This window comes from Dendrobates tinctorius, unplaced genomic scaffold, assembly GCF_039654945.1.
Source record: "Dendrobates tinctorius isolate UK_male_01 unplaced genomic scaffold, ASM3965494v1 ptg000224l, whole genome shotgun sequence".
Classification (NCBI taxonomy): Eukaryota; Metazoa; Chordata; class Amphibia; order Anura; family Dendrobatidae; genus Dendrobates; species Dendrobates tinctorius.
Genome location: NW_027361891.1, coordinates 12,348,051 through 12,375,421, shown reverse-complemented (window position 1 = coordinate 12,375,421; position 27,371 = coordinate 12,348,051). Strand labels below are relative to the sequence as shown.

The 27,371-nt window shown below is 41.6% G+C and overlaps 1 protein-coding gene across 1 annotated transcript in view; it reads right to left on the bottom strand.

The window, feature by feature from the left end:
* The window catches only part of LGR5 (leucine rich repeat containing G protein-coupled receptor 5), a 337,590-nt gene that overhangs the window by 195,729 nt on the left and 114,490 nt on the right, over positions 1 to 27,371 (bottom strand). Inside the window, exon 2 of the mRNA XM_073555529.1 lies at positions 14,060 to 14,131. Within this exon, the coding sequence (XP_073411630.1) occupies positions 14,060 to 14,131 (72 nt within the window). The remainder of the gene's footprint in view (positions 1 to 14,059; positions 14,132 to 27,371) is intronic.

Sequence of the window (27,371 nt, the reverse complement as noted above, 5' to 3'; positions counted from 1 at the left end):
ACTCCCAAGGGTGGTTTGCATGTTAATGCTTGGGCCAATTTTTACAATTCTGACCACTGTCACTTTATGAGGCAATAACTCTGGAACGCTTCCATGGATCCCGGTGATTCTGACAATGTTTTCTCATGACATATTGTACTTCATGTTAGTGGTAAAATTTCATTCTTACAACTTGTGTTTATTTGAGAAAAAAATGGAAATTTGGCAAAAATTTTGAAAATTTCGCAATTTTCCAACTTTGAATTTTTATGCCCTTAAATCACAGAGATATGGCACACAAAATACTTAATAAATAACATTTCCTGCATGTTTACTTTGCATCAGCACAATTTGGGAACCAAAATTGTTTTCTGTTAGGAAGTGACAAGGGTTAAAAGTTGACCAGCGATTTCTCATTTTTACAACACCATTTTATTTTTAGGGACCACATCACATTTGAAGTCACTTTGAGGAGTCTATATGATAGGAAATACCCAAAAGTGACACCATTCTAAAAACTGCACCCCTCAAGGTGCTCAAAACCACATTCAAGAAGTTTATTAACCCTTCAGGTACTTCACAGGAATTTTTTGAATGTTTAAAAAAAATGAATATTTAACTTTTTTTCACAAAAAAATTACTTCAGGTCCAATTTTTTTTATTTTACCAAGGGTAACAGGAGAAATTGGACTTCAAAAGTTATTGTGCAATTTGTCGTGAGTACGCTGATACCTGATATGTGGGGAGAACCACTGTTTCGGCGCATGGCAGAGCTCAGAAGGGAAGGAGCGCCGTTTGACTTTTTCAACGCAAAATTGGCTGGAATTCAGATTGGACGCCATGTCACATTTGGAGAGCCCCTGATGTGCCTAAACAGTGGAATCCCCCCACAAGTGACCCCATTTTGGAAACTAGACCCCCCAAGGAACTTATCTAGATATGTGGTGAGAACTTTGAACCCACAAGGCTTCACAGAAGTTTATAACGTACAGCCGTACAATTAAAACTTTTATTTTCCCAAGGGTAACAGGACCCCAAAAGTTATTGTGCAATTTGTCCTGAGTACACTGATACCCCATATGTGGGGGTAAACGACTATTTGGGCGCATGGCAGAGCTCAGAAGGGAAGCAGCGCCCATTGACTTTTTTGGCTGGAATAGAGATCGGACACCATGTCGCGTTTGGAAAGTCCCTGATGTGCCAAAACAGTGGAAACACCCCATGAATGACCCCATTTTGGAAACTAGACCCCCCAAGGAACTTATCTAGATGTGTGGTGAGCACTTTGAACCCCCAAGTGCTTCACAGAAGTTTATAACGCTCGGGCGTGAAAATAAAAAAATCATATTTTTTCCACAAACATAATTTTTTAGTCCCCAATTTTTTTATTTTACCAAGGGTAACAAGAGAAATTGGACCACAAATGTTGTTGTCCAATTTTTCCTGAGTACGCTGATATCCCATATGTGGGAGAAAACTACTGAATGGGCACACGTAGGGGCTCGGAAGGAAGGTAGTGATGTTTTGGAATGCAGACTTTGATGGAATGGTCTGCGGATGTCATGTTGCCTTTGGAGATCCCCTGATATGCCTAAACTGTGGAAACCCCCCATATGTGACCCCATTTTGGAAAATAGACCCCCCAAAAACTTATCTAGATGTGTGATGAGCACTTTGAACCCCCAAGTGCTTCACAGAAGTTTTTAACGTAGAGCCATAAAAATAAAAAATCATATTTTTATCCACAACAATGATATTTTTGCCTCCAATTTTTTATTTTCCCAAGGGTAACAGGAGAAATTGGACCCCAAAATTTATTGTGCAATTTGTCCTGAGTAGGCTGATACCCCATATGTGGGGGGAAACCACTGTTTGGGCGCAGCTTGGAAGGGAAGGAGTGCCGTTTGACTTTTTGAACACAGAATTGGCTGGAATTGAGACCAGACGCCATGTTGCGTTTGGAGAGCCCCTGATGCGCCCAAACAGTGGAAACCCCTCAATTCTAACTTCAACCCTAAGCCCAACACACCCCTAACCCTAATCTCAGCCCTAACCCTAAGGGTGCGTGCACACGTTGCGGATTCTGCTGCCCTGCGGATCCGCAGCAGTTTCTGCTGCGTTGTACTGTATTCAATGGCAAATGAAAAACGCAGTGCACATGCTGCAGATTTTTCCGTCCGGATTTGCTGCAGTTTTAAATCTGCAGCATGTCACTTCTTTGTGCGGAATCCGCAGCGGATTAACACCTGCTCCATTACCAGGTGTCAAAACGCAGGGGAAAACCGCAGGCTAATCCACACTAAATCCGCAGGTAAAATGCAGATCATTTGACCTGCGGATTTAGCCAAATCATTGCGGAAAAATCCACAGCAGAATCCGCGTCGTGTGCACACAGCCTTACCCTAGTCCTAACCCAAGCCCTAACCCTGGCCCTAAGCCTAATGAGAAAATGGAAATACATTTTTTTTTTAATTTTCATTATTTTTCCCTAACTAAGGGGGTGGTAAAGGGGGGTTTGATTTACTATTTATGGCAGGTTTTTATGTTTGGCAGCTGTCACACACTAAAAGACGCTTTTTATTGTAAAAAAAAGTTTTTGCATCATCATATTTTGAGAGCTATAATTTTTCCATATTTTGACCCACAGAGTCACGTGAGGTCATATTTTTTGCGGGATGAGTTGACGTTTTTATTGGTACCATTTTCGGGCACATGACTTTTTTTGATCGCTTTTTATTTTGATTTTTGGGACGCAGAATGAACAAAAACCAGCATTTCATGAATTTCTTTTGGGGGATGCGTTTACACCGTTCCTCGTGTGGTAAAATTGATAAAGCGGTGTTATTCTTCGGGTCATTACGATTACAGCGATACCTCATTTATGTCTTTTTTTATGTTTTGGCGCTTTATGCAATGAAAGCAATTTTGTATAAAAATAATTATTTTTGCATCGCTTTATTCTGTGAGCTATAACTTTTTTATTTTTTCACTGATGATGCTGTATGGTGGCTCGTTTTTTGCGGGACAAGATGACGTTTTCAGCGGTACCATGGTTATTTATATTCGTCTTTTTGACCGTGCATTATTGCACTTTTTGTTCGGCGGTATGATGATAAAGCATTGTTTTTTGCTTCGTTTTTTTTTTTGAAGGGGTTAACTATTGGGACAGTTTTATAAGCTGGGTCATTACGGACACGGCGATACTAAATATGTGCATTTTTATGTTTGTTTTTTTTTCATTTACAAAAGAAAGATTTTATTGGGGAATTTTTTTTTTTAAATTTATTTGGAGATTTTTTATAAATTGTTTTTACACTTGTTTTTTTTTTGTATTATATTGTCCCGGGGGGATATCAATATAATTGATCTGTGTCAGATCAGCGATCTGACAGGACCTGCTTCAGGCTTCCTTGTGCCTGTGGAAGCCACCTCTATGCAGGCCCCAGAAGGCCCCCGAGGCCATATTGGATCCGGGGTCCTGCAGAGAGGAGACCCTCGGAGCGACGCAGCACATCGTTTCACTCCGAGGGTCGCAGGGAAGAACGGAGGGAGCCCAATCCCTGCGCGCTTCTCTCCTATGCCCTCGGTACACTGTGATCATGTTTGATCGCAGTGTGCCAGGGGTTAATGTGCCGGGGACGGTCCGTGACCGCCCCTGACACATAGTGCCGGGTGTCAGCTGTGATAATCAGCTGACACCTGGCCGCAATTAGCGGCGCTCCCCCTGTGAGCATCGGTGATCGCGCTGGACGGACTATTCCGTCCTTGGGACTTAGGTCCCAGATCACATGGACGGAATAGTACGTCCAATGTAGGTAAGGGGTTAAAGAGCTTTTGAGATAATTGTCCAATTTGGTCCTTTTAAAAAGAGGCATCTACATACTAAAGGGTTGTAAATCCTAAACCCTTACTCCAATTAGGATGTGAATACCCTCAAATTAAAACTGAGAGTCTGCACTTTAAGCCAGCACAGAGTATATAATTGTATATTGAATATGTTTTGGTAAACAGCTGAAATTGTTTCATGTCACTGTTCAAATATTTCTGGATCTACTGTAAGTGTAAGCAATCAGTCACTGTAAAGAAGCACACAGAGGCCACCTCGCTCTGTACAAGAGTCCTATGACCTCAGTGCCTTTCCAGATCTCATGTTGTGTACACGATCTCTACATTTATAAAATGTAGACAAAGTTATTTATATATTGTTATATCCCAAGCAAAAGGCATGTATTACTTTGCTACTTTGGTCCTAAAAGCTGCTTTCTGGAGCTAACACAAAAATGTGCTCACTAATATTATTTAATTGTAAAAGCCCAATAATGTAAACTCTTTGCATAAAGTTGTCACTTTTGATATGTAAAATTTTTTTAAAAAAATACAGTATGTGCATTATGTTGTTGCAACCTACTTTCTTTGACATTCAGAGCTCAATGTCATATATGACTCATATCTGTGAAACTGTTCTTTAGGGTTTGCATCAGTTCATGAAAAGAACATACCTACAATTGTGAAGATTTGGTTTTCGTTTTATTGTGACGCAAACAACAAATAGGACAAAATAACTGAAAACTTCAGCGTGTATAACTATCTAGCCCCTAAAGTCACTACTTTGTAGAGCCTCATTTTTCAGCAATTACAGCTGTAAGTCACTTTGGATAAGTCTCTATGAGCTTTCCACATCTTACCACTGGGATTTTTGCCCATTCCTCAAGGTAAATCTGCTCCAGTTCCTTCAAGTTAGATGGCTTCCTTTGGTGAACAGCAATCTTCAAGTATGACCGAAGATTCTTTAAGGTCTGGGCTCTGACTAGGCCATTCCAAAACATTAACACATGTCCTCTTATGTGGACTGGGTGGTGGAACCACTGTGCTGTGATCCAAGGAGAGCCTGGAGGGGCGTGACTATGTGTCTCACCAAGTCTGACCTCAGATGCACGGCAGCTGACAATACCGCAATTTGAGGAGGGATGAAGGAGGCAGAACCAGGTGCTACACTAGGAGTGACCTCGGGTGGAGTCCAAGTGGCAAGAGGCAGGAACAGCCAAGAAAGGTAGACCTGGCAAGTACTGGATGGCACAGCTGGTATAGTGACTGGCACACCAGACACACAGGCAGGCAGGTACTGGCGTGCTAGACTGGTATCTTGGCAGACAGGTGCAGGCAAGCATGGCTGATAGATAGGTAGGTGGATACAGTTGGTAGACAGGCAGACTGGCACGGCTGATAGGCAGGCAGGTATGGCTCATAGACAAGCAGGTATACTGGTATACGAGCACTATGACCTGAGAATCAGCAAGCGTTTTAGATACAGAGTAGCAGCGTTGCACAGGCACCTCCCATCAGGTGGAGGTGCCTTAAATAATAAGTGTCTCCCAGCTATTGGCTGTGGACACTTTATGAAGGTGCGCTCAGTACCTTTAAGAGGCTAGGATCATGCACACCCTAAGCACAGTGCCCGGATATCTGCGAGTTATGCACAGACCAGGAAAAAGAGGAGGTAGTGAGGTACCGTCCCAGTTTCAAATCACTGACAGACTGAAACAGGTTTTACTCAAGAATATCTCTGTATTTTGCACCATCCATCTTCTCCTCGAATAATGCAGCTCCTTTACGGTTACCTTTCGTCTCCGTGCTGCCTCTCTAATTAATGCCCTCCTTGCCTACAGTTTTGGTGGGCGGCCCTCTCTTGGCAGGTTTGTTATGTTACCATGTTCTTTCCATTTAATGATAATGGATTTGATGGTGCTTTGGGGGATCATCAGAGATTTGCATTTTTTTTTATAACCCGACAGTGACTTGTGCTTCTGAACAAATTTGTCCCTGACTAGTTTGGAGACCTTCTTGATCTTCATGGTGCTCTTTGGTTAGTGGTGCCTCATTCTTAATTGTGGTGAAGCCTCTGTGGCCTTTCAGAAAAGGTGTGTATATACTGATAAACCATGTGACACTTAGATTGCACAAAAGGGGACTTCCTATCAGTAAGCATGTGACTTATGAACATAATGGTTTGAACCAGAAATTTTTAGGGGATTCATTGCAAAAGGGGTGACTATAGATGCCACATGCCAATTTTTAACTATTTGATCCCATAAATTTAATTTAAGCCTATATTTTCTCACTTCACTAACTTAGACTATTTGCATCACACACAAATCAGATTACAAAAATATTTAAACACAGGTTGTAATGTAACACAATAGGTAAAAAGCCAAGGGGGTGAGTACTTTTGCAAGTCACTGAATATTACATGTGTGTCTAATATTTACCTGCACTCACAAAAACGCCTCTACAGTGCTCAGAAGTATGGGAGTTTGTTGTCTGAAACCATAAACATTAAGATGCATAGACCTGCTAAGTCCTCGCATGGACCTTGTTAAATCAAGGTCAATTGCAAAGATGCTTTTTATTTTAAATTTATTGAAGAAAAATGGTTGCAACAAGGTACATAACTTGAATAGCTGTTAATGCCATCTAATTTCTAATGTAGAATAGCAGCATTTATAGGATTCAGAAAAACAAATCTATGCATCTACATTTTTAAGTGGTTACTTAAAAGCGTATCTGTCTTTTTTTTATTCTCAAGGCTTTCTCTGCATAAAAATAACAAGTGTCAAGAGTTATGTTTCAGTCGGCCCAGGTTACCTCTCTTTGCACTTGCAGGATATGATATATTTTATTGCTTTTTTTCTGACTTAACATGCATATTAATAGCGTCCTACTATGGTCTTATGACATAATGACTTCTGTCTGCATTCAGGCCATATTTAAATGCTATTGCGTGCTCTATAGCACTGTTCATTTATATTATATTTGTGACTGTCAGCTAATAATTATTTCACTGCATTGTTGGATTCTCCTGGAGTTCTGTGCCTTCACTCTTTTTTCTGATTTTAATATGTATGTCTCACTTTGAATATTGAGGCTGTGTGCCCACGATGCGATTTTTAAGTGTTTTTGCAGCGATTTTCGGCGCGAAAACGCTGCGAAAACGTTTAAAAATCTTGTACATGACGCACCCCATGCATTCCTATGGCATTCCGCACATGTTGTGCTAATGCTGCGCTTTTTTCCGCGGTGGAATCGCATCGCGGAAAAAATCGCAGCATGATCATTCTTTTGTGCGGAATCACAAAGAATTGCCGCGATTCCGCAACCATAGGAATGCATGAGAATCGCTTACTTCCCGCATGTGGCTATGCCCACCATGCGGGAAGTTAAGCGTCTCATGTGCGGTTGGTACCCACGGTGTGGAGGAGAGGAGACTGTCCTCCAGGCCCTGGGTACCATACCCCTGTAAAAAAAGAATAAAAAATAAAAAATCGGGGTATATTTACCTTCCGACGTCCCGCGCTGCATTCCCGGCCTCAGTGTTCCCAGTAATGCCTTGCGGCAACGTCCTGTGATGACGTGGTCTCGCGAGATCGCTAGAGTAACGCGAGACCAACATCATCACAGGTCTCGCAAGGCATCGCTGGGAACGCTGAGGTCCGGGATGGCAGCGCGGGACGTCGGACGGTAAATATACCCCGATTTTTTATTTTTTTTATCATTTTTAACATTTTATCTTTTACTATTGATGCCGCATAGGCAGCCTCAATAGTAAAAAGCTGCTCACACTTGTCAAACACCATGTTTGGCGAGTGTGACCAACCTGTCAATCACTTTCCAAGCGATGCTTCTACTTTACTACTTTACCCGCCTGCTCCAGTGACAAGTCTATGCTCTTGATCTGGTCTATGTCTAAATGGCTGCAGACTTTACGCCACAACATCACATGATGGCTACAGTCAATCAAAGCACTCAGTGGTGATGTTCATGTAGAAGGCACACAGTGATTTTGACGTGATGTCTGTGCTGCACTATAGTAGTGGCCAAATGTTTTGAGATTGACACACATTTTGTTTTACACAGTTTACAAATTCAGTTTTTATTACGGCAATTTGCATTCACGCTAGATTTATATGAAGAAAGATCAAATTACAGAATGCTGTAGATAAGCCCCTGATAGCGGTGGCTGCAGCTTATGTACGAAAAAATAGGTGACAAATTCCCTTTAGCCAAGATTGCTTGCTCGGTCAAGAGGCATTCTGATATTCAGAACATGCTGAGGAATTTCCAATTCTGCATTTCCTGAACAGTTCTCATAAAACAATCTAGTAGATCATTGCTAATTCTGTATGGTTGAGAGTGGCTGTGCACTGAGTTTTAAACTTAATCATCAAGACATGTTTATCAAAATATAATTGATTTTAACACAGTGTTCACACATTTCATTTTTAGTGCATTTTTTACGCAAATTTTAAGCTGTATTTTACAGTACCAGCAAAAGCTAGGAGGTTTCAGAAATCTCTTGCACACACACATTGTTTTTTTCCTAACTGATGTGGAAAATTGCTGCATTTTTGCAAACTGCAGCAGGTCACTTCTTTCAGCGTTTTTGCAGCATTTTTTTACCCATAGAAAGCAATGAATAAGTGCAAAACGCAGAAAAAAAAGCAGGCATCAGGTTTTCCTGCGTTTTTGGCGCAAAAACCTAAGGAAGTTGAACCATGATTTTTTGGGGGCACTGGCATGCACAAGAGACAACAAAAGCATAGCACAAACGCAGCAAAAACTGCTTTCTGTCAGCAGATTCTTTACTGCCAACAGATCAGGTTTTGCCTGCAGAAAAAAAGCAGCAAAAACGCAACATGTGAATCTAGCCTTATACTTTTTCCTGCTTCATTAACCAGCATTATATATAAATGTACATATTTGATATTTCTGTAAACATGGTAAAGTAGACCCATAAGCATTTAAGTTGTATGAAATTGTCCACATTTGTTCCATATCCATATGGTAAAAAGAAATTTTCCATGTTAGTACAGAAGGAAATAAATCAAGGTTTCAAAAGATAATAACGTGTTTACACAACCTTATATGTCATTATCTCTCACTGACTTGATATGAGAAGAATAACTGTCAAGGATATTTCTAAACTGACTGTAAAAACGCTGATGTTATATAACAATATTTGGTTTTCGGCCTCATTCAGTTTGGGTTTTTTTGTATCTTTCGACACATTATATGTTTAAAGGAACCTGTCATCAGAAAACCGCTATTAACCTGCAGATATGGGGTTAATCTGCAGACTAATTAACCTGTCTGGCACCCGCACTTGCGAGGAGAAAATGAGCTTTATTCCCCCATGTAGCATTCCAGTTTCAGTTATGGGGGCGGCACCGGTGCTGGTTCAGTTACTACTCTGAGTATACAGAGTGGCGGCTGTAACCGAGCCCCCGGCACAAACAGTGGCTCAGCATTGGGGTCGGCTGTCAAGTCAGGGCTGGGGGTGCACTTACAACTGCTACTCTGTATACTCAGAATGGTGACAGAACCAGCGCCACCGCTGCTACTACTACTGCTAACACTATTGCTAATACTACTACTCAGAAAAATGGGAATAATATTTTTTCTGTAGCAACTTTGTTTTATCCAACCAAAATATTTGTGTGCAAATGGCCAGGTCAGATAAAGATATTAAAATTGGTCCAAAATCTGTGTAAATCCAGCTTTAGTGTACAGGTAGCTGAAGAAACGCTATGGGATGAAATTTATAAACTGTACAAAGAAAAAACGGATGTGTCATTCACAGAAACTAAGCAGGTAATTTATTTTGTTTTCCAACCTTCCATTGTCATTATGGGTCGCATGGATTTGTGTGCCTGCTCCACTTTTACTTTATAAATTCTACCATTTGTCATTTACAAGACGATTGGTTAGAAATAACGTTGACATTTTACTATGCGGGTGAATAACCTTAAAGAATCAAATTCACTTGTGCCACATTCCAACACCCAATCTATGCCAGTTAAAGCAAGCTGACATCACTGAGAAATGAATGCCAGTATAAACTAGTTCAAAGTCAAAGCGTAGCTCTGGTTTACAGACACTATATCTTGAAAGTGTGTAAAAAGTATGGCAGTTATAACGAAACTGGTCTCCCTTAAGCCATGGCAAGGGCGCAAGGGTAGCGACTCAGTATGTCACTCACCATTGTTTAAAGTTGTTCTAATTCAAAGCATCAATTTTACAGTAGAAATACCGCATACATTATGGCTTGGATGATTTCTGAATAGTTTAGGGTTAATTTAGTAATATATTTGTATATATTACTAAGTAAATCCTTACTTACCGTATATACTCGAGTTATAAGCCGACCCGAGTATAAGCCGACCCCCTAATTTTGCCACAAAAAACTGGGAAAACTTATTGACTCGAGTATAAGCCTAGGGTGGGAAATGCTCCATAGATTATTCCCCCATATGGTGTCCCCAGAAGAAGCTCCATAGATTGTTCCCCCATATACTGCCCCCATAAGAAGCTCCATAGATTGTTCCCCCATATGCTGCCCCCATTAGAAGCTCCATAGATTATTCCCCCATATGCTGCCCCCATTAGAAGCTCCATATTGTTCCCCCATATACTGCCCCATAAGCAGCTCCATAGTTTGATCCCCCATATACTGCCCCATAAGAAGCTCCATAGATTGTTCCCCCATATACTGCCCCTATTAGAAGCTCCATAGATTATTCCCCCATATACTGCCCCCATTAGAAGCTCCATAGATTATTCCCCCATATGCTGCCCCCATAAGAAGCTCCATATTGTTCCCCCATATACTGCCCCCATAAGCAGCTCCAAAGATTATTCCCCCATATACTGCCCCCATTAGAAGCTCCTAAAGATTATTCCCCCATGTGCTGCCGCTGCTGCTGCATGTAAAAATAAAAAAAATGACATACTCACCTCTCCGTCGCTGGGTGTCAGATACTCACCTGTCCTGCGTCCATGGCTGCTCACCGCTATCTGCCACGTCATCAGTCAGTGACATTCAGACAGCAGGGGGCGCGGCGCGCACTAATCACGTCACCGCGCCCTTCTGCTGTCTCAAGTCACTGACCGATGACAGACAGCAGCAAGCAGCCATGGACACAGGACAGGCTGCGGGGTTTCAGAGCTGAGATCTCATCTTCTGAGATCTTGGTGCCAAGATCTCCATCTGCGCATGCGCCGCCCCCAGCAGCCTTTTTCCTGGAGTCCACCGCAAAGGAAACCATGGAACTGCCGGGGGCTCTGGCCTTTCACTAAATGTTGGCAGAGCCCCCCCGCAGCAACAGAGGCAACCGCAGCAGCAACTGCGAGCACTGAACACACCCGCAGCACTGGACACCCCTGTAGCACCGCTAGGCTCCCACAGCACCACCGGAGACACCCGCAGCAGCACCGGGCAGCACCATCGGACACCTCCGCAGCACCGGACACCCCTGCAGCACCGCCGGGCACTCAGAGCACCTCCAGAGACACCCGCAGCAGCACTGGGCAGCACCGCCGGACACCCTCACAGTGCCGGACACCTCCGCAGCGCTGGACACCAGCAGCAACGTGCCGCACATTGGAACACCCCCTCATCCCAGCTTGCGGCCTGCAGCATCACCCCACTCCACCTCCTCCAGCAGCGACCCTGGGACCCCACTTCACCACAGCCACCACCCCCAGTAAGCAATAAGATGCATGGATTATAAGAAGCACCACCATTTTAGTACATTAGTACAAAACAAATTCCTATTTTTCTCTTCAAAATTTGGGGTGCATCTTATAATCCGGAGAGTCTTATAATCAAAAAATATGGTATTTGATACTTGGCCAATTTTGTAAGTTTTCCTACTTACAAAGAATGGAGAGGTCTGCAATTTTTATCGTAGATACACTTCAACTGTGAGAGACAGAATCTAACCCCCTCAGAAAATCACCTTGTATGATTTTTACATAATTAATTTGCATTTTATTGCATGAATAAGAATTATGGCCCTCACAGATCTGTTATTTTTTCTTTAAGAATCCCTCATACTCTGCATTCTTTACCTGTATTAATTGCACCTGTTTGAACTCCTTACCTGTATAAAAGACACCTGTCCACACACTCAATCACACTCCAACCTCTCCACCATGGCCAAGACCAAAGAGCTGTCTAAGGACACCAGGGTCAAAATTGTAGACCTGCACAAGGCTGGGATGGGCTACAGGACAATAGACTAGGAGCTATCTATCTACAAACACACACACACACACACACACACACACAGTTGTTTGAAAAAGTGCTTGCCCCTTCCTGATATCCTACCTTTTGCATGTTTCTCACACTTAAATGTTTTAGATCACCAAACAAATTTAAATAATTGTGACCAATTAGCTATTTTTCCACCTCGGTGTCATGTGAATCTTCAGTGTTACAAGGTCTTTGGTGTGCATGAGGAGCAAAGAACTCTTGAGGATCTGAAAAAATAATTTTTGCTCTACATAAAGATGGCCTAGGCAACAGCAATTTTAAAATCTCTCTACAGGTGTTCAGTGGGATTTAGATCCAGATTCATTGCTGGTCAATTCAGAACTCTCCAGTATGTTTGGGGTGATTGTCATGCTGGGCACTACATTGTGACCCAAAATCGTTTGGTAATCTTCAGATTTCATGATGACTTGCACACAGTCAAGGCACTCACTGCCTGAGGCAACAACACAACCCCAAAACATCTTTGAATCGCCACTATATTTGACTGTAGGTACTGTGTTATTTTCTTTGTAGGCCTCAAACCATTTTTGATAAATAATAAAATGATCCCCTTTACCAAAATTCTTTATCTTAGTCTCAACTGTCCGCAAGACGCTTTCCCAGAAGGATTTTGGCTTTCTCACGTACATTTTGTCAAACTGCAGTCAAGAATTTTTATTTCTCTGTGTCAGCAGTGGGGTCCTCCTGGGTCTCCTGAAATAGCATTTTGTTTTAATCAAATGTTGGAGGATAGTTTGTGCTGACACTGCTGCACCCTGAACATGCAGGACAGGTTGAATTTCTTTGAAACTTGATTGGGGCTGCTTATCCACCATAGGGACTATCACACGTTGAAACCATTTATCAATTTGACTGCAATCCACGTGCAAGGAAATTCATTACTCTGCCATGGGTTGTAAACATCTTGATTATGTTGTGCACCATGGACAAAGGAACATCTACATCTGTGGAGATGGACTGGTAACCTTGAGATTCTTGATATTTTTCAATAATTCTAGTTCCCAAGTCCTCAGACAGTTTTCTTCTCCTTTTTGTGTTCTCCATTCTTAATGTGACACACAGAGACACACAAGGCAAAGATTGAGTCAACTTTTCCCCTTTTTATCTTGTTTCAGGTGTGATTTTAATATTGCCCACACCTGTTACTTGCCACAGTTGAGTTTGAACGGGCATCACATGCTTAAAACAAAGTTGTCTACCCACATTTTTGGAAGGGTGTCAACAATTTTGTCTGGACCATTTTTAGGGCTTTGTTTGAAATTATGTTCAATTTGCCTTTTTTTCTGTTTCTTCTGTTGTTCCAATACACACACAAAGGAAATAAACGTGTATGACACAACGTGTAATTGCAATAATTATCTGGGAGAAATACGTAATTATTTGGAGCAGTTTCGAGGGTGCCAACACTTTCGGTCATGAACTGTATATTTTATACTTCCCAATGCAAACCTGAAAATTAGTCATAACACAAGAATAGAGTATGTGTATGGATCTATATAAAATTAGCATGGAACTCTCCTGAAATCATATTTATAGAGAGTATTTCTTTTTATTAAAAGAAATTAGTTTGAGTTATGCTGCAATAAAACTCACGTTTCAATGTTCATGACATAATCAAACCCAAACAAACGTTTTTCATTATAACTTTACTGTCTATTTTAATAAACATGAGAAGCCCTGAAATTTTTAATATCCTGCTGCTTAAGTATTTCCAAGAAACTTTCCAGCTTAGGTTTTAAACTTTATATTTGCATGATTTAGCCACTGCTTGCAAAAACCTATAGCACTGTCCCTTGTGTATTTCTTCTCTGTTCAAATCACACGGATTTTTGTTTTCAGTCAAACAAATGTTTCCAATGTGTCTGCTGACCATGTCAGTGCTGACAGTTTCTGAAATGTTGTATCTCATTTTCATAGCAAATACAGGACTATGGGTCCAAAGCATTGTAAAAATCTGGAAAACATACTTACAGCTCCTCAAGATAATGCAAGGTATGCAGGGTGCCAGGGGGCAGCTTGGTTATATTGTTCATACTCAGATCACTGCAGGTAAAGGAAAGAAATGGAGTTAGACGAGTACGAGAGCTGCAAATTCACCAACTTGGAACTTAGTTTATACTTGTAAGTAGTGAAATACCAATAGTTTGTGCACTGTTTCTGATGCAACTGGGCTTGAGTTGAGCAGAAAGGTTAGCAGGGCACTGGTCCAGTGGCTACAAATTACCAACATTTCCACTGGATTTTAGCTCACCTCTAAAGTGGATCGTTTTGACAGGGATTTCACAGCTTTTTTTGTAGTGTTTTATTAAAATTGCTATTAAAATACATTTTTTGTTAATTTCATGTTTTTCGTTCAGTGATCAGTATGAGGCTGGACAGACAACTGACTGGGATGATTTAGCGAATCCTGCTTTGAGCAGGGGGTTGGACCAGATGGCCCAGGAGGTCCCTTCCAACTCTACGATTCTATGATTCTATGGTATTATTTGATTCCCACTGTGTATTCTGGTAATTTGGCCATGGTGTGCCAATAGTTGTCCCTTATATAGTGGTATTAGTGGTGTATTGGTCTCGGTATCAGGTTTATTAAGTTACAGGATGATGGTTATAGTCAAACTCTACGGTGTGGCACATTATTTTGAAATTATATACCAGACAGAAGGACCAGGGAATGGCGCTGTATTTGCCACCAAAAGAAATCAAGGTGCAGAAATTTCAGGTTGCTTGTAGGTAAAACATTTTTTATTCAAACTGATAAACACTATATACACAATCCTGCTGACAGGTTCTCTTTAACATTACATGGGTCTACACCAGTGTTTCCCCAACTACCGTCGCCACGACCCCTAGCAGATTATGTTTTTAGGATTTCTTAGGGTTGCACAGGTGAGAGAAGCTGTGGCAATTTCTGATAGCTTGAAAATAGATCCATCACTAATGTACTACTATGAAATACTGAAATCATGATCGGTTGGGGGGCGGGAGACGAGAGGACTGGAGTTTGGGAATCACAGCTCTACAGGCATTATGCAATTACGTCACAGTAAGCGATACCGCAGAGAAAATTATTTCAATGAAGTTCTAGCACAGGACTCATGCAAACACTGATGTCACAGTACAATAATGTGCAGAAAAAAGTCATATCATTACCATAATTGCAAGAGAGAATTTTTTTTAAATGTTTTTTATTTTATTTGTATCCCCATCATTTTTGTTGTCATTTCTAATACATAAGGTGTGCTTCAATTAACGTGGCTCTTTTTCTTCTTTATCATATATCATTACCATAAGTCACTTGTAATGTACTGTAATGATTAACTACTCACTGCAGAAACAGTAATAAAACTGTATATATGTACAGATAGATACACATATAGTAATGAAACAGTACAGATAAAATACAAATGATTATGCACACAGTGACATTACAGCTCAGATTCACATAATAAAGTCACCATACAATGCACACAATGATGAGAGCACTGGAATAATTCAGTGATATTTCACTGATGTCACAGCACAACAGTAATTGAAAAAGTGATGCTGCAAAAGAATTATAATGAAGAGGCAGGGGGGCACAACAAGTAACCTTGCTGTCCACATTAAAACTAGTAATGGAGCTCTATTTAATCTTTTGACAACGCTTGAACACACATATGAAATACAAATCTCATCCTTCTGTTATACTGGTAACGTCTAGACCTTCAGAGGAATTGTTTTTGTAGGACAATAAAATTCCTTATGAATGAGTCACACACTGGTACACAGTGCCCTGGACTCTAAAGAATCCAAAGGGTAACATTACACTTAGCGATGCACCAGCGTTCCCGACAACGATATGGATCACTAGTGCATCGCTAAGTGGTCGCTAGGCAGATCTGACCAGCGACATAGCAGGGGTCGGGGGTCGCTACTTACCTGTCAGACGCAGCGATCCTGATGTCCTCCTGCCCGCGTCCACGCGTTGCTCGTCGGTGCCAGAGGAAGCCCAGCAGGAAGCGCCCGACGAGAAATGGTCCAGGACCTTCTCGCGCGATCAGCGATAACCAGCAGGGGAGCAGTCGGCGGTAAGTATCAGACATAGCAATATCGCTAGCAATATCGCCATAACATCACAAAAACCAGTGACGTTACAGCGATATTGCTAGCGATATCGCTATGTGTAACGGGGGCTTAACAGTATTGGCTACGTGTGCATGATGTCTTATACAGTGGCATGTAAAAGTTTGGGCACCCCTGCTCAAAATTACTGCTATTGTGACCAGTTAAGCAAGTTGAAGATGGAATGATCTCTAAAAGGGCTAAAGTTAAAGATGACACATTTTCTCTGTATTTTAGGCCAAAAAAATTATATATTGTCATTTTTTACATTTTAAAAATTACAATAAGGAAAATAGGCCAATGCAAAAGTTTGGGCACCCTGCATAGTTAGTACCTAGTAGCACTCCCTTTTAAAATCACAGCTTGTAAACGATTTTAGTAGCCAGCCAAGAGTCTTTCAATTCTTGTTTGATGGATTTTCATCCATTCTTCCTTGGAAAATTCTTCCATTTCTGTGAGATTCCTGGGTCATCTTGCATGCACTGCTATTTTGAGGACTAGCCACAGATTTTCAATGATGATCGAATCGGGGGACTGTGAGGGGCATTGAAAAACCTCTAGCTAACGCCTTATGAGGTAGTCTATTGTGGATTTTGATGTGTGTGATCATTATCCATTTGTAGAAGCCATCCTGTTTTCAAATTCAGCTTTTTTTACACATGGTGTTATGTTTGCATCAAGAATTTGTTGAAATTTCATTGACTCCATTCTTCCCTCTACCTGTGAAATGTTCCCTGTGCCATTGTCTGCAGCACAACTCCAAAGCATGATTGATCCATCCCCATGCTTAATGGTTGGAGAGATGTTCTTTTCCTGAAATTCTATGCAATTTTTTCTCTGCACATACCTTTGATCATTGCGACCAAAGAGTTTTATTTTAACTTCAACGATTCACAGGACATGTTTCTAAAATGCATTGGGCTTGTTTAGATGTTCTTTTGCATACCTCTGATGCTGAATTTTATGGTGAGGGTGCAGGAGAGGTTTTCTTCTGATGACTCTTCCATGAAGGCCATATTTGATAAGGTGTCTCTGAACAGTTGAACAATTACCACAAGTCCAGAATCTGCTAAATCTTTCTGAAGGTCTTTGCAGTCAAGTGGGGGTTCTGATATGCCTTTCTAGCAATCCTACAAGCAGCTCTCTCTGAAATTTTGCTTGGCCTTCCAGACCTTATCTTGACCTCCACTGTTCCTGTAAACTGCTATTTCTGAATTACATATTGAACTGAGGAAAGGACAACTTGAAAACGCTTTGCTATCTTCTTATAGCCTTCTCCTGCTTTGTGGGCCTCCACCATTTTCATTTTCAGAGTGCTAGGCAGCTGCTTAAAAGAACCCATGGTGGCTGTTTTTTCGCACAAGGTTAGAGGAGGCTCTGTGTTTCTAAACCTGTGGAATCTGCATCAGCTGGCCTTTCCTAACATTGAGGGTGAACAAGCCCCTTACAGGCTAATTAAGGTCTGAAACCTTGGTCAAAGTTATCTGAGCACACAAATCTCCAAAGGTGCCCAAACTTTAGCATCTGACCATTTTTCTTTTCATAATTTTTAAAATGTGAAAAAATGACAATGTGTATTACTTTTTAGCCTAAAATACCAAACAAATGTGTCATCTTTAACTTTAGGCCTTTTAGAGATCATTTTATCTTCAACTTGCTTAACTGTTCACAATAACAGTAATTTTGCCCAGGGGTGCCTAAACTTTTGCATGCCACTGTATCTGTATGGCAGAATAGACTGAATTCTAAGTTTTAACACTAAGGGTACCGTTACACCTAGCGATGCACCAGCGATCCCAACCAGCGATATGACGTGGTCAGGATCGCTGGTGCATCGCTAGGTGGTTGCTAGTGAGCTGCCACTCAGGCAGATCTCACCAGCGACATCGCTGGGGATGGGGATCGCTACTTACCTGTCAGACGCGGCAATCCTGCGTCCTCCCGCCCGGCTCCACACGTCGCTCGTCGGCTCCACAGGAAGCGCCGCAGGAAGTGACCGACGAGGAATGATCCAGCAGCTTCTCGCGCGACCAGCGATAACCAGCGGGGGAGCCGGTCGGAGGTAAGTATCACATGCAGCGATATCGCTAGCAATATCGCTGCAACGTCACAAAATCGGTGACTTTACAGCGATATTGCTAGCGATATCGCAGTGTGTAACGGGGGCTTTAGGCTGGAGTCACACTAGAATATATATAAAAAATTTTTTAAAAAAATCGGTGCAGAAAAGTAGGACGAAAGTCACGCAAGCACAAAGCAATTTTTCTCAACTAACATCCATATGACATGCATATGTATCATCTTTTTTTACATAAATAATCTCCCAGCCTAATAAGATCAGCCCTCAGCCACCCGAGAAATGGCGCATCCATTGGATCGGCCAATTCTGGTGCTTAGCCTCAGCTCTTCCTGATTGCCCTGGTACGGTGACAATTGGGGTAATCATTTTGTGGTTGATGTCAGTTGTGCGATGTTTGTTGACATCAAACCCATAGGTTAGCAATAGAGACGTGTCTAACAGACATCCTGATTACTAACCCCGTAGTAAAAAGAAACATGCACTGTCCATGAGACCTGTTTAGGGGTAACTGGTCTCCTGCCACTGTCACTCTGATGTACCCCCCTCAGTATGGGCTCGGTTCTGACTGACCCCAACAGATGGTCGTGTCCCTTTTCCAGGCTCCTGGGCTTGCTGGGGCCAGCGTGAAACCCGCAGCAGGGCAGAGTCCCATACAAAGTCCTGGGTGGCCGTATAACGCTAGATCAGGCCAACCACCTGATCTAGGTTGCCCGGGTCCCCTTGTACCAGCCAGCGCTGTATGACTAGCTGGAGAGTTTGCACCAACCGGTCAACTACTAACCTCTCTACCATTTGGGCTGGGCTCAAGGTCTCAGGCTGGAGCCATTTTTTGACTAACTGTAACAAGTCATTTACCTGAGACCTAATGGGTTGTGTCTCCTCAAAAAACCACTAGTACACTCAATGTGCCTGTACAAAAGTAATAACCCCTAGTTGGACAAGGATCTTGTCTTTCAGTTTCCCATAGTTGTGGGCATCCTCCTGGCTGAGGTCAAGGTAAGCCTTCTGGGCGTCCCCCATCAGGAATGGGGCCACTACTTCAGCCCACTGAGAAATTTGCAAGCTCTCATGCTCTGCTGTGCATTCAAACAAGGTGAGGAAAGCTTGCATGACTTGTATTATTATTATTATTATTATTATGCATTTATATAGTGCCATTTACTGCATGGCGCTTTACATGTGAAAAGGGGAAATATAGACAAGTATAATAAACATGTGAAAGACAAGGGACACACAAGTACATAAGGAGAGGGGACCCTGCCCGTGAGGGCTCACAGTCTACATGGATGGGTGGGGATACAGTAGGAGAAGGTAGAGCAGGTCGTGCGGTAGTTCAGTAGACCGAGGATCATTGCAGGCTGTAGGCTTGTCGGAACAGGTGGGTCTTCAGGTTCTTCTTGAAGGTTTCCGTTGATGGTGAGAGTGTGATGTGTTGCGGCAGAGAGTTCCAGAGTATGGGGGAAGCATGGGAGAAGTCTTGTATGCGGTTGTGGGAAGAAGAGATAAGGGGGGAGTAGAGAAGGAGATCTTGAGATGATCGAAGGTTGCGTGCGGGTAGGTACCTAGAGACCATGTCACAGATGTATGGAGGAGACAGAGTGTGGATGGCTTTGTATGTCATGGTTAGGGTTTTGAATTGGAGCCTCTGGGCAATAGGAAGCCAGTGAAGGGACTGGCATAGGGGGGAGGCTGGGGAATAGCGGGGAGACAGGTGGGTTAGTCAGGCAGCAGAGTGTAGGATGGACTGGAGTGGAGCCAGAGTGCTCGAGGGGAGGCCAGAGAGTAGGAGGTTGCAGTAGTCAAGGCGTGAGATGATAAGAGCATGCACTAGTGTTTTTGTGGTTTCGTGGTTGAGGAATGAGCGGATCCGGGAAATATTTTTGAGTTTGAGGTGGCAGGAGGAGGCGAGGGCTTGGATATGTGGTTTGAAAGAAGGCGTAGAGTCGAGGATCAGCCCAAGGCACCGAGCGTGCAGGACTGGGGAAAGAAAGCAGCCATTGACATTGATGGATAGGTCTGGTGGAGGGGTAGAGTGAGATGGGGGAAAGATGATGAATTCTGTTTTGTCCATGTTCAGTTTGAGAAATCGAGCAGAGAAGGCTGAGATAGCAGACAGACATTGTGGGATTTCAGTCAGTAAGGAGACGAGGTTGGGTCCAGATAGATAGATCTGCGTGTCATCAGCACAGAGGTGATACTGCAAACCGTAGGATTCTATGAGCTGTCCCAAGCCAAAGGTGTAGATGGAGAATAGTAGGGGTCCTAGGACAGAGCCTAGAGGAACACTAACAGACAGGGGGCGAGGTGAGGAGGTGGTGTGTGAGAGGGAGACACTAAATGTTGGGACTGTTAGGTACGATGAGATCCAGGATAGGGCCAAGTCTGTGATGCCAAGAGATGAGAGAGTCTGTAGCAGGAGGGAATGGTCTACGGTGTCGAAGGCAGAGGACAGAGTAGTGTCGCTTGCTCTTAGTGGTTAGTAAGTCGTTAGTGACTTTAGTTAGGGCAGTTTCAGTTGAGTGATGCGGTCATATTGGCCCTTGTCATCTGTGCTGCTGGCAAAAAATAGACATGGTTCTAGCTGGTTCACATGGACACATCGTCTTTAAAAATATGGACATATGAAGATCATCACAGGATTTAACCCCTTAACGACCGCCGATACGGCTTTTAACAGCGGTAGTTAAGGGTACTTAAACCACAGTGCCATGAATTCACAGCGCTGTTGAAAAAGTTTATAGCACCCCCCAGAGTCGGAATTTCTCTGGGGTCTCGGCTGGAGGGGGTTGTCGAGACCCCAGAGAATATGATTGATATTACCGACCCCGGCTATGCAATCGCCATTATTATAAGATAAATCCAATGATCATAGTGGGTAAATAGTAAAATATAAAGAGGAGATATTAGAATCTCACACCCACAACAAGTGCGGACAAGGAAGACCAACTGTAAACTAAAGTCATAGACAGAGGGCAGAAACAGTCATGAGGTCAAGAATAAAACTGAAAGAATTTTTATTAATACATAAAAATCATACAGACAGACAAATACAAGTGGGGGCTGGAAGATGTAAAGGTCATTCAAACCACATATGTGAGGCCCAGGGTAGGTATGAAAGAAGGCAGATATATAGCGACATCATAGCACAAGGGGCATGATAAAGGCACGCCGAAACGCGCGTCGGGGCGGGTGGGACGTGGAGGAAGGTGGCCATTCTGCTTGTACGTACTTGAGCTCCTTTATGGTTCTCCTTATGCACATTTATTTGTTATCTGCGTGCCTGACATATATGGCCATATTTAGGCCTTGTTGACTTCACTTGTGTCAGGTTTTCCTTAGTGCTATTATGCACATATGGTTGTTGTGCTGTTTACCTGCATTATATGATGATGTCATGTACCTGCATTCTATTTCTATTTTGCCACTGTGCACATATGATTTTTGTGCTATGATGTCGCTATATATCTGCCTTCTTTCATACCTACCCTGGGCCTCACATATGTGGTTTGAATGACCTTTACATCTTCCAGCCCCCACTTGTATTTGTCTGTCTGTATGATTTTTATGTATTAATAAAAATTCTTTCAGTTTTATTCTTGACCTCATGACTGTTTCTGCCCTCTGTCTAATCGCCATTATTAGGCTGAGATCACACATTTGAGTGCCGGCGGCAGTGCTGGGTATTAAAATGCGAGACTCGGCCGTGTTTCTCGCATGTGTAATCCCGGCCTTAACCGTATAATGGCGACGGCAAAAAAAGTCTGATGTGCCATTTAATTTCTCTCCCCTCTGATGTGATCGCACGTCAGAGGAGAGAGAAGTAAGGTCCCCGATCCCCCCAGTGTCCCTGGGTCTTCAGGCCTTCCCCCACGGTGGCCGGCATCTTCTTCTGGCAAGAAAATGGCGGGTGCATGCGCAGTGCGCCCGACAAGATCTTCTGGCCGACACCCGGCAACAATAGGAAGATTTTTTCTGTTGGTTCATTTTGGGCCATGTGATAGACCCTATCACAGTGATCAAAATAAAAAAAAATAGTAAATAAACCCCTTTATCACACCCTTAGCTAGGGAAAAATAATGAAATAAAGAAAATATATTTATTTTCATTTTCCCATTAGGGTTAGAGTTAGGCTAAAGTGAGTTGGGCTAAAGTTAGGGATATGGTTGGAATTAGGGTTAGGGTTGGGATTAGGGTTACGGTTTGAATTAGGGTTAGGGTTGGGATTAGGGTTAGGATTAGTGACTATGGTTAGGGACTAGGGTTAGGATTGAGATTAGGGTCAGGATTAAGGATAAGGGTGTGTTGGGTTTAGGTTTGTGGTTGGGGTTTGTGGTCCAATTTTTCCTGTTACCCTTGTGAAAGTAAAAATTTTGGGGTGAAAACATCCTTTTTGAGGAAAAAATATGATTTTTTATTTTCACAGCTCTACGTTATAAACTTCTGTGAAGCAATTGGGGATTCAAAGTGCTCACCACACACCTAGATAAGTTCCTTATGGGGTCTAGTTTCCAAAATAGTGTCATTTGTGGGGGGTTTCCACTGTTTAGGCACATCAGGAGCTCTCAAATGCGACATGGCGTCCGATCTCAATTCCAGCCAATTCTGCATTGAAAAAGTCAAACGGTGCTCCTTCCCTTCCAAGCCCTGCCGTACGCCCAAACAGTGGTTTACCACCACATATGGAGTATTTGCGTATTCAGGAGAAATTGCACAACAAATTTTGTAGTTCATTTTCTCTTTTTAGACTTGTGAAAATAAAAAAAAATTGGTTCTGAAGTAAAATGTTTGAAAAAAAAAGTTAAATGTTAATTTTTTCCTTCCACATTGCTTCAGTTCCTGTGAAGCACGTAAAGGGTTAATAAACTTCTTGAATGTGTTTTAAGCACCTTGAGGGATGCAGTTTTTAGAATGGTGTCACTTTTGGGTATTTTCTGTCATATTGACCCCTCAAGGTGACTTCAAATGTGATGTGGTCCATAAAAAATGGTTTTGTAAATTTTGTTGTAAAAATGAGAAATCGCTGGTCAACTTTTAACCTTTATAAGTTCATAACAAAAAAAAATTGTTTCCAAAATTGTGCTGATGTAAAAGTAGACATGTGGGAAATGTTATTTATTAAGTATTTTGTGTGACATATCTCTCTGATTTAAGAGCATAAAAACTAAAAGTTTGAAAACTGCAAAAGTTTAAAAATTTTCCCCTTGTTTTTTTCATAAATAAACGCAAGTCATATCGAAGAAATGTTACCACTAACATGAAGTACAATATGTCACAAAAAAACAGTCTCAGAATCAGTGGGATCCGTTAAAGTGTTCCAGTGTTATAACCTCATAAAATGACAGTGGTCAGAATTGTAAAAATTGGCCTGGTCATTAAGCTGCAAATTGGCTCTGTCACTAAGGGGTTAAAATATACTGCTAAAAAAAAATAAAGGGAACACTATTCCATTTGCAACAGGCTGTTTGTGTTCCCTTTATTTTTTTTGAGCAGTGTGGATACGTGTCTCCGGTACATGTGAAAATGAATGCTACACGTACATGTGAAGGGGGCCTTAAACTTTGGCAAGATGTTCTCAGCTTTTTATTGTGCTCCAATTTTATTTTAAATTATTTTGTGTCATTCTTAAAAACATCTTCATTTTATAGATTTTGCTTCATGTGTCTAAGACATAAGGAAGGCACAGTATTGTATGCATTAAAGTTGTATTGTACAGAGTTTGACAAGTAGTATTGTCTAAAGACACGTTGTAAAATTGTGGCATCGCTTTGGCATGACTTCAATGTTTCCCGACCATATAACCGAAGATAGAAATTCTGTCTTTCTTTGTAACAAATTGTTCACTGGCAGCCAGTAGTATTAAGTAGATATCCTATTTATTAAAAGCATAGGAAAATAATTTACATTTTTCTGCAGTTTGTTGTATATTAGTACAACTATGCATGTTTCAAAGTTTGTGTTTGCAACACAATAACTTTTCTGTAGGACCAAAATGCAAAATAAAATGCATTTCTACATTTAGCTCCGTCTTTACTATAGATTTGTTTAGGTTGCATTAAGTATGTGAAATGACCCATAAAACAGCAATGTAATGAGATATTGCTGTGGAGAACACATCCTGATGGGGCTGCACAGTAGTTCCTGGCAGAGGAAACCACAAGTCATGTCTACAGAACTCACTTGGGCCTGACTTGATACCATGGACATAGCTTGCAGTTCTTTCCCAATTTATTGGAAAGTTTCCCACAGTGTCTGCCTTGTAACGTAAGCAATAACTTCACGGCTCACACAAGCCATTGTGATAAACTTCAGTAAAACGTACAGCTTAAGCAACGCTGCTTCCTTTAATAAATGTTTGTAGTGTATGCTCGTAAGGTGTTACGGGTGATAGCTGCAGGCATCATAAAATCTTTGTTAATAGGTAACTAATGAAAAATAATGCTCCTTTAGCAACACTTTTTCTTACAAATGCTGGGGGGAATAAAATGGTCAGATAATGTTCCTATTGGGAAATGTGCCAGGCCCAAACAAAGGAAAGTTAATTTGTAACCAAACCCAAACTACTACTCATAGAGAAGTAATTCTGGTTTCTGACATGTTGGTTTGGCAGCCAAGCCATGTCCCCATCTTTCTGCTGCTTTCCCTAGTCCTGGCCATCTCTTAGTTGCCAAGGACATTGCTTAATATAAAACATGGAATCACTGTTGCATATCAGTGTTACTCCCATTTGCAGAACCACACCTTACAAAGTTGAATATTTTCTACAGATGGAACTGTATTGTATCCAAAAGGTAACAACCTTTCCAATCCAATTAAAAAAACCTCCAAACAATAGAAAATTAAGGAGCCATTGAAATAGCAGATAGAGCAGCTACAACTGCAATTGGGCCTGTATACTTATGCCAAGAGAGGGCAAAGTTATAGGATTCTTAGGGAAAACCATACACACAGTTTACTGTCATCATATATAACACCATGTGTGACATTTTTGGCAGTAAAGTGATGGGCCCAAGCATAGCCTTCATACTTCACCCCAGAAGTGTTCTCATTGTTCTGCATATACAGTACATTACTATATATTGAGATGTTTATTCTGACTTGCTTTCCTCCTTCCATAGAGCAGAACAACCTTTGGTACCTTTATATGGACTATTAGGTGAGTGTATATAGCTGTACTCAAAAGTTTACATACTCTGGCAGAATTTTTGCTTTCTTGGCCTTTTTTAAGAGAATATGAACGATAACACGAAAACTTTTTCTCCACTCATGGCTAGTGGTGGGGTGAATCCATTTATTGTCAAACTACTGTGTTTTCTCTTTTAAATCATAATGACAACCCAAAACATCCAAATGACCTTGATCAAAAGTTCACATATCCTGATTTTGGCCTGATAACATGCACAGAAGTTGACACAAATGGGTTTGAATGGTTACTAAAGGTAACATCCTCACCTGTTTGCTTGTAATCAGTGTGTGCGCATAAAAGCTGAGTGAGTTTCTGAGATCCAGGCAGATTCTTGCATCTTTCACCCAGCCACTGACATCTCTGGATTGTAAGTCATGGGAAAAGTAAAAGAAATGTCAGTGGATCTATGTGAAAAGGTACTTAAACTGAATAAAACAGGAAAGGGATACAAAAGGATATCCAAGGAACTGATAATGCCAGTCAGCAGCGTTCAAACTGTGATTAACAAATGCAAAATCGGGGGCACAGTAAAAACAAAGCCACTGTCTGGTAGACCAACAAAAATTTTGTCCACAACTGCCAGGAATATTGTTCGGGATGCAAACAAAAATCCACAAATAACATCATTTGAAATACTGGACTCTCTGAAAAGTAGCGGTGTGGTTGTTTCAAGATGCACAATAAGGAGGCACTTGAAGAAAAATGGGCTGCATGGTCAAGTCACCAGAAAAAAGCCATTACTGCACAAATGACACAAAGTATCTTGCCTACAATACGCAAAACAGCACAAACAAGCCTCAAAACTTCTGGAACAAGGTAATTTGGAGATGAGACCAAAATTTAACTTTTTGGCCACAACCATAAACGTTACATTTGGAAAGAGGTCAATAAGGCCTATGATGAAAGGAACACCATTCCTACTGTAAAGCACAGAGGTGAATTGCTGATTTTTTGGGAAGTGTGCGCTACAAAGGCACAGGAAACGTGGTCAAAGTTGAAAGAAAGATGAATGCAGCACGTTATCAGCAAATACTGGAGGCAAATTTGCAATCATCAGCCCGGAGGCTGCGCAAGGAACGTACTTGGACGTGCCAACATGACAACAATCCAAAACGCAAGGCCAAGTCAACCTGTCATTGGCTACAGCAGAACAAAGTGAAGGTTCTGGAGTGGTCATCTCAGTCTCCTGACCTCAATATCATTGAGCCACTCTGGGAGATCTCAAGCGCGCAGTTCATGCTAGACAGTCCAGGAATTTACAGGAATTGGAGGCTTTTTGCCAAGAAGAGTGGACAGCTTTACCATCTGAGAAAATAAAGAACCTCATACACAACTACCACAAAACAATTCAAGCTGTCATTGATGTTAGAGGGGGAAATACACTGTATTAAGAAATGGGGTATGTGAACTTTTTTATCAGGGTCATTTGGATGTTTTGGGTTGTCACTATTATTTAAAAAGAGAAAGCACAGTAGTTTGACAATAAATGTCTTCACCCAACCACTAACTATGAGTGCAGAAAAAGGTTTGGTGTTATGATTCATATTCTCTGAAAAAAAGGCCAAGAAAGCAAAAATTTTGCTGGGGTATGTAAACTTTTGAGCACAACTGTATATCCAAAAAGTTATGATCAATCACGTCATAACTGGGCACATACACGGTGTTAGGATGATAGCCAAGATAAATATATTACTTTTCTACTTCCATAAATGCAAGCTGAAGATGTCAAATGAAGTACCTATTAAAGAAGGAAAAGACATTTGAAAAATTAATATAATTCACACATGTACTCTGTATTAAATAAACATATGCAAGAGCACATTTCAAACAATTACCTAAAATTGAGGGTCAAGGCTACTTTATTAAAGGCATTTGTCCTTGGTGCATTTTACAAGCTATCAGATGGATATAACGTCATT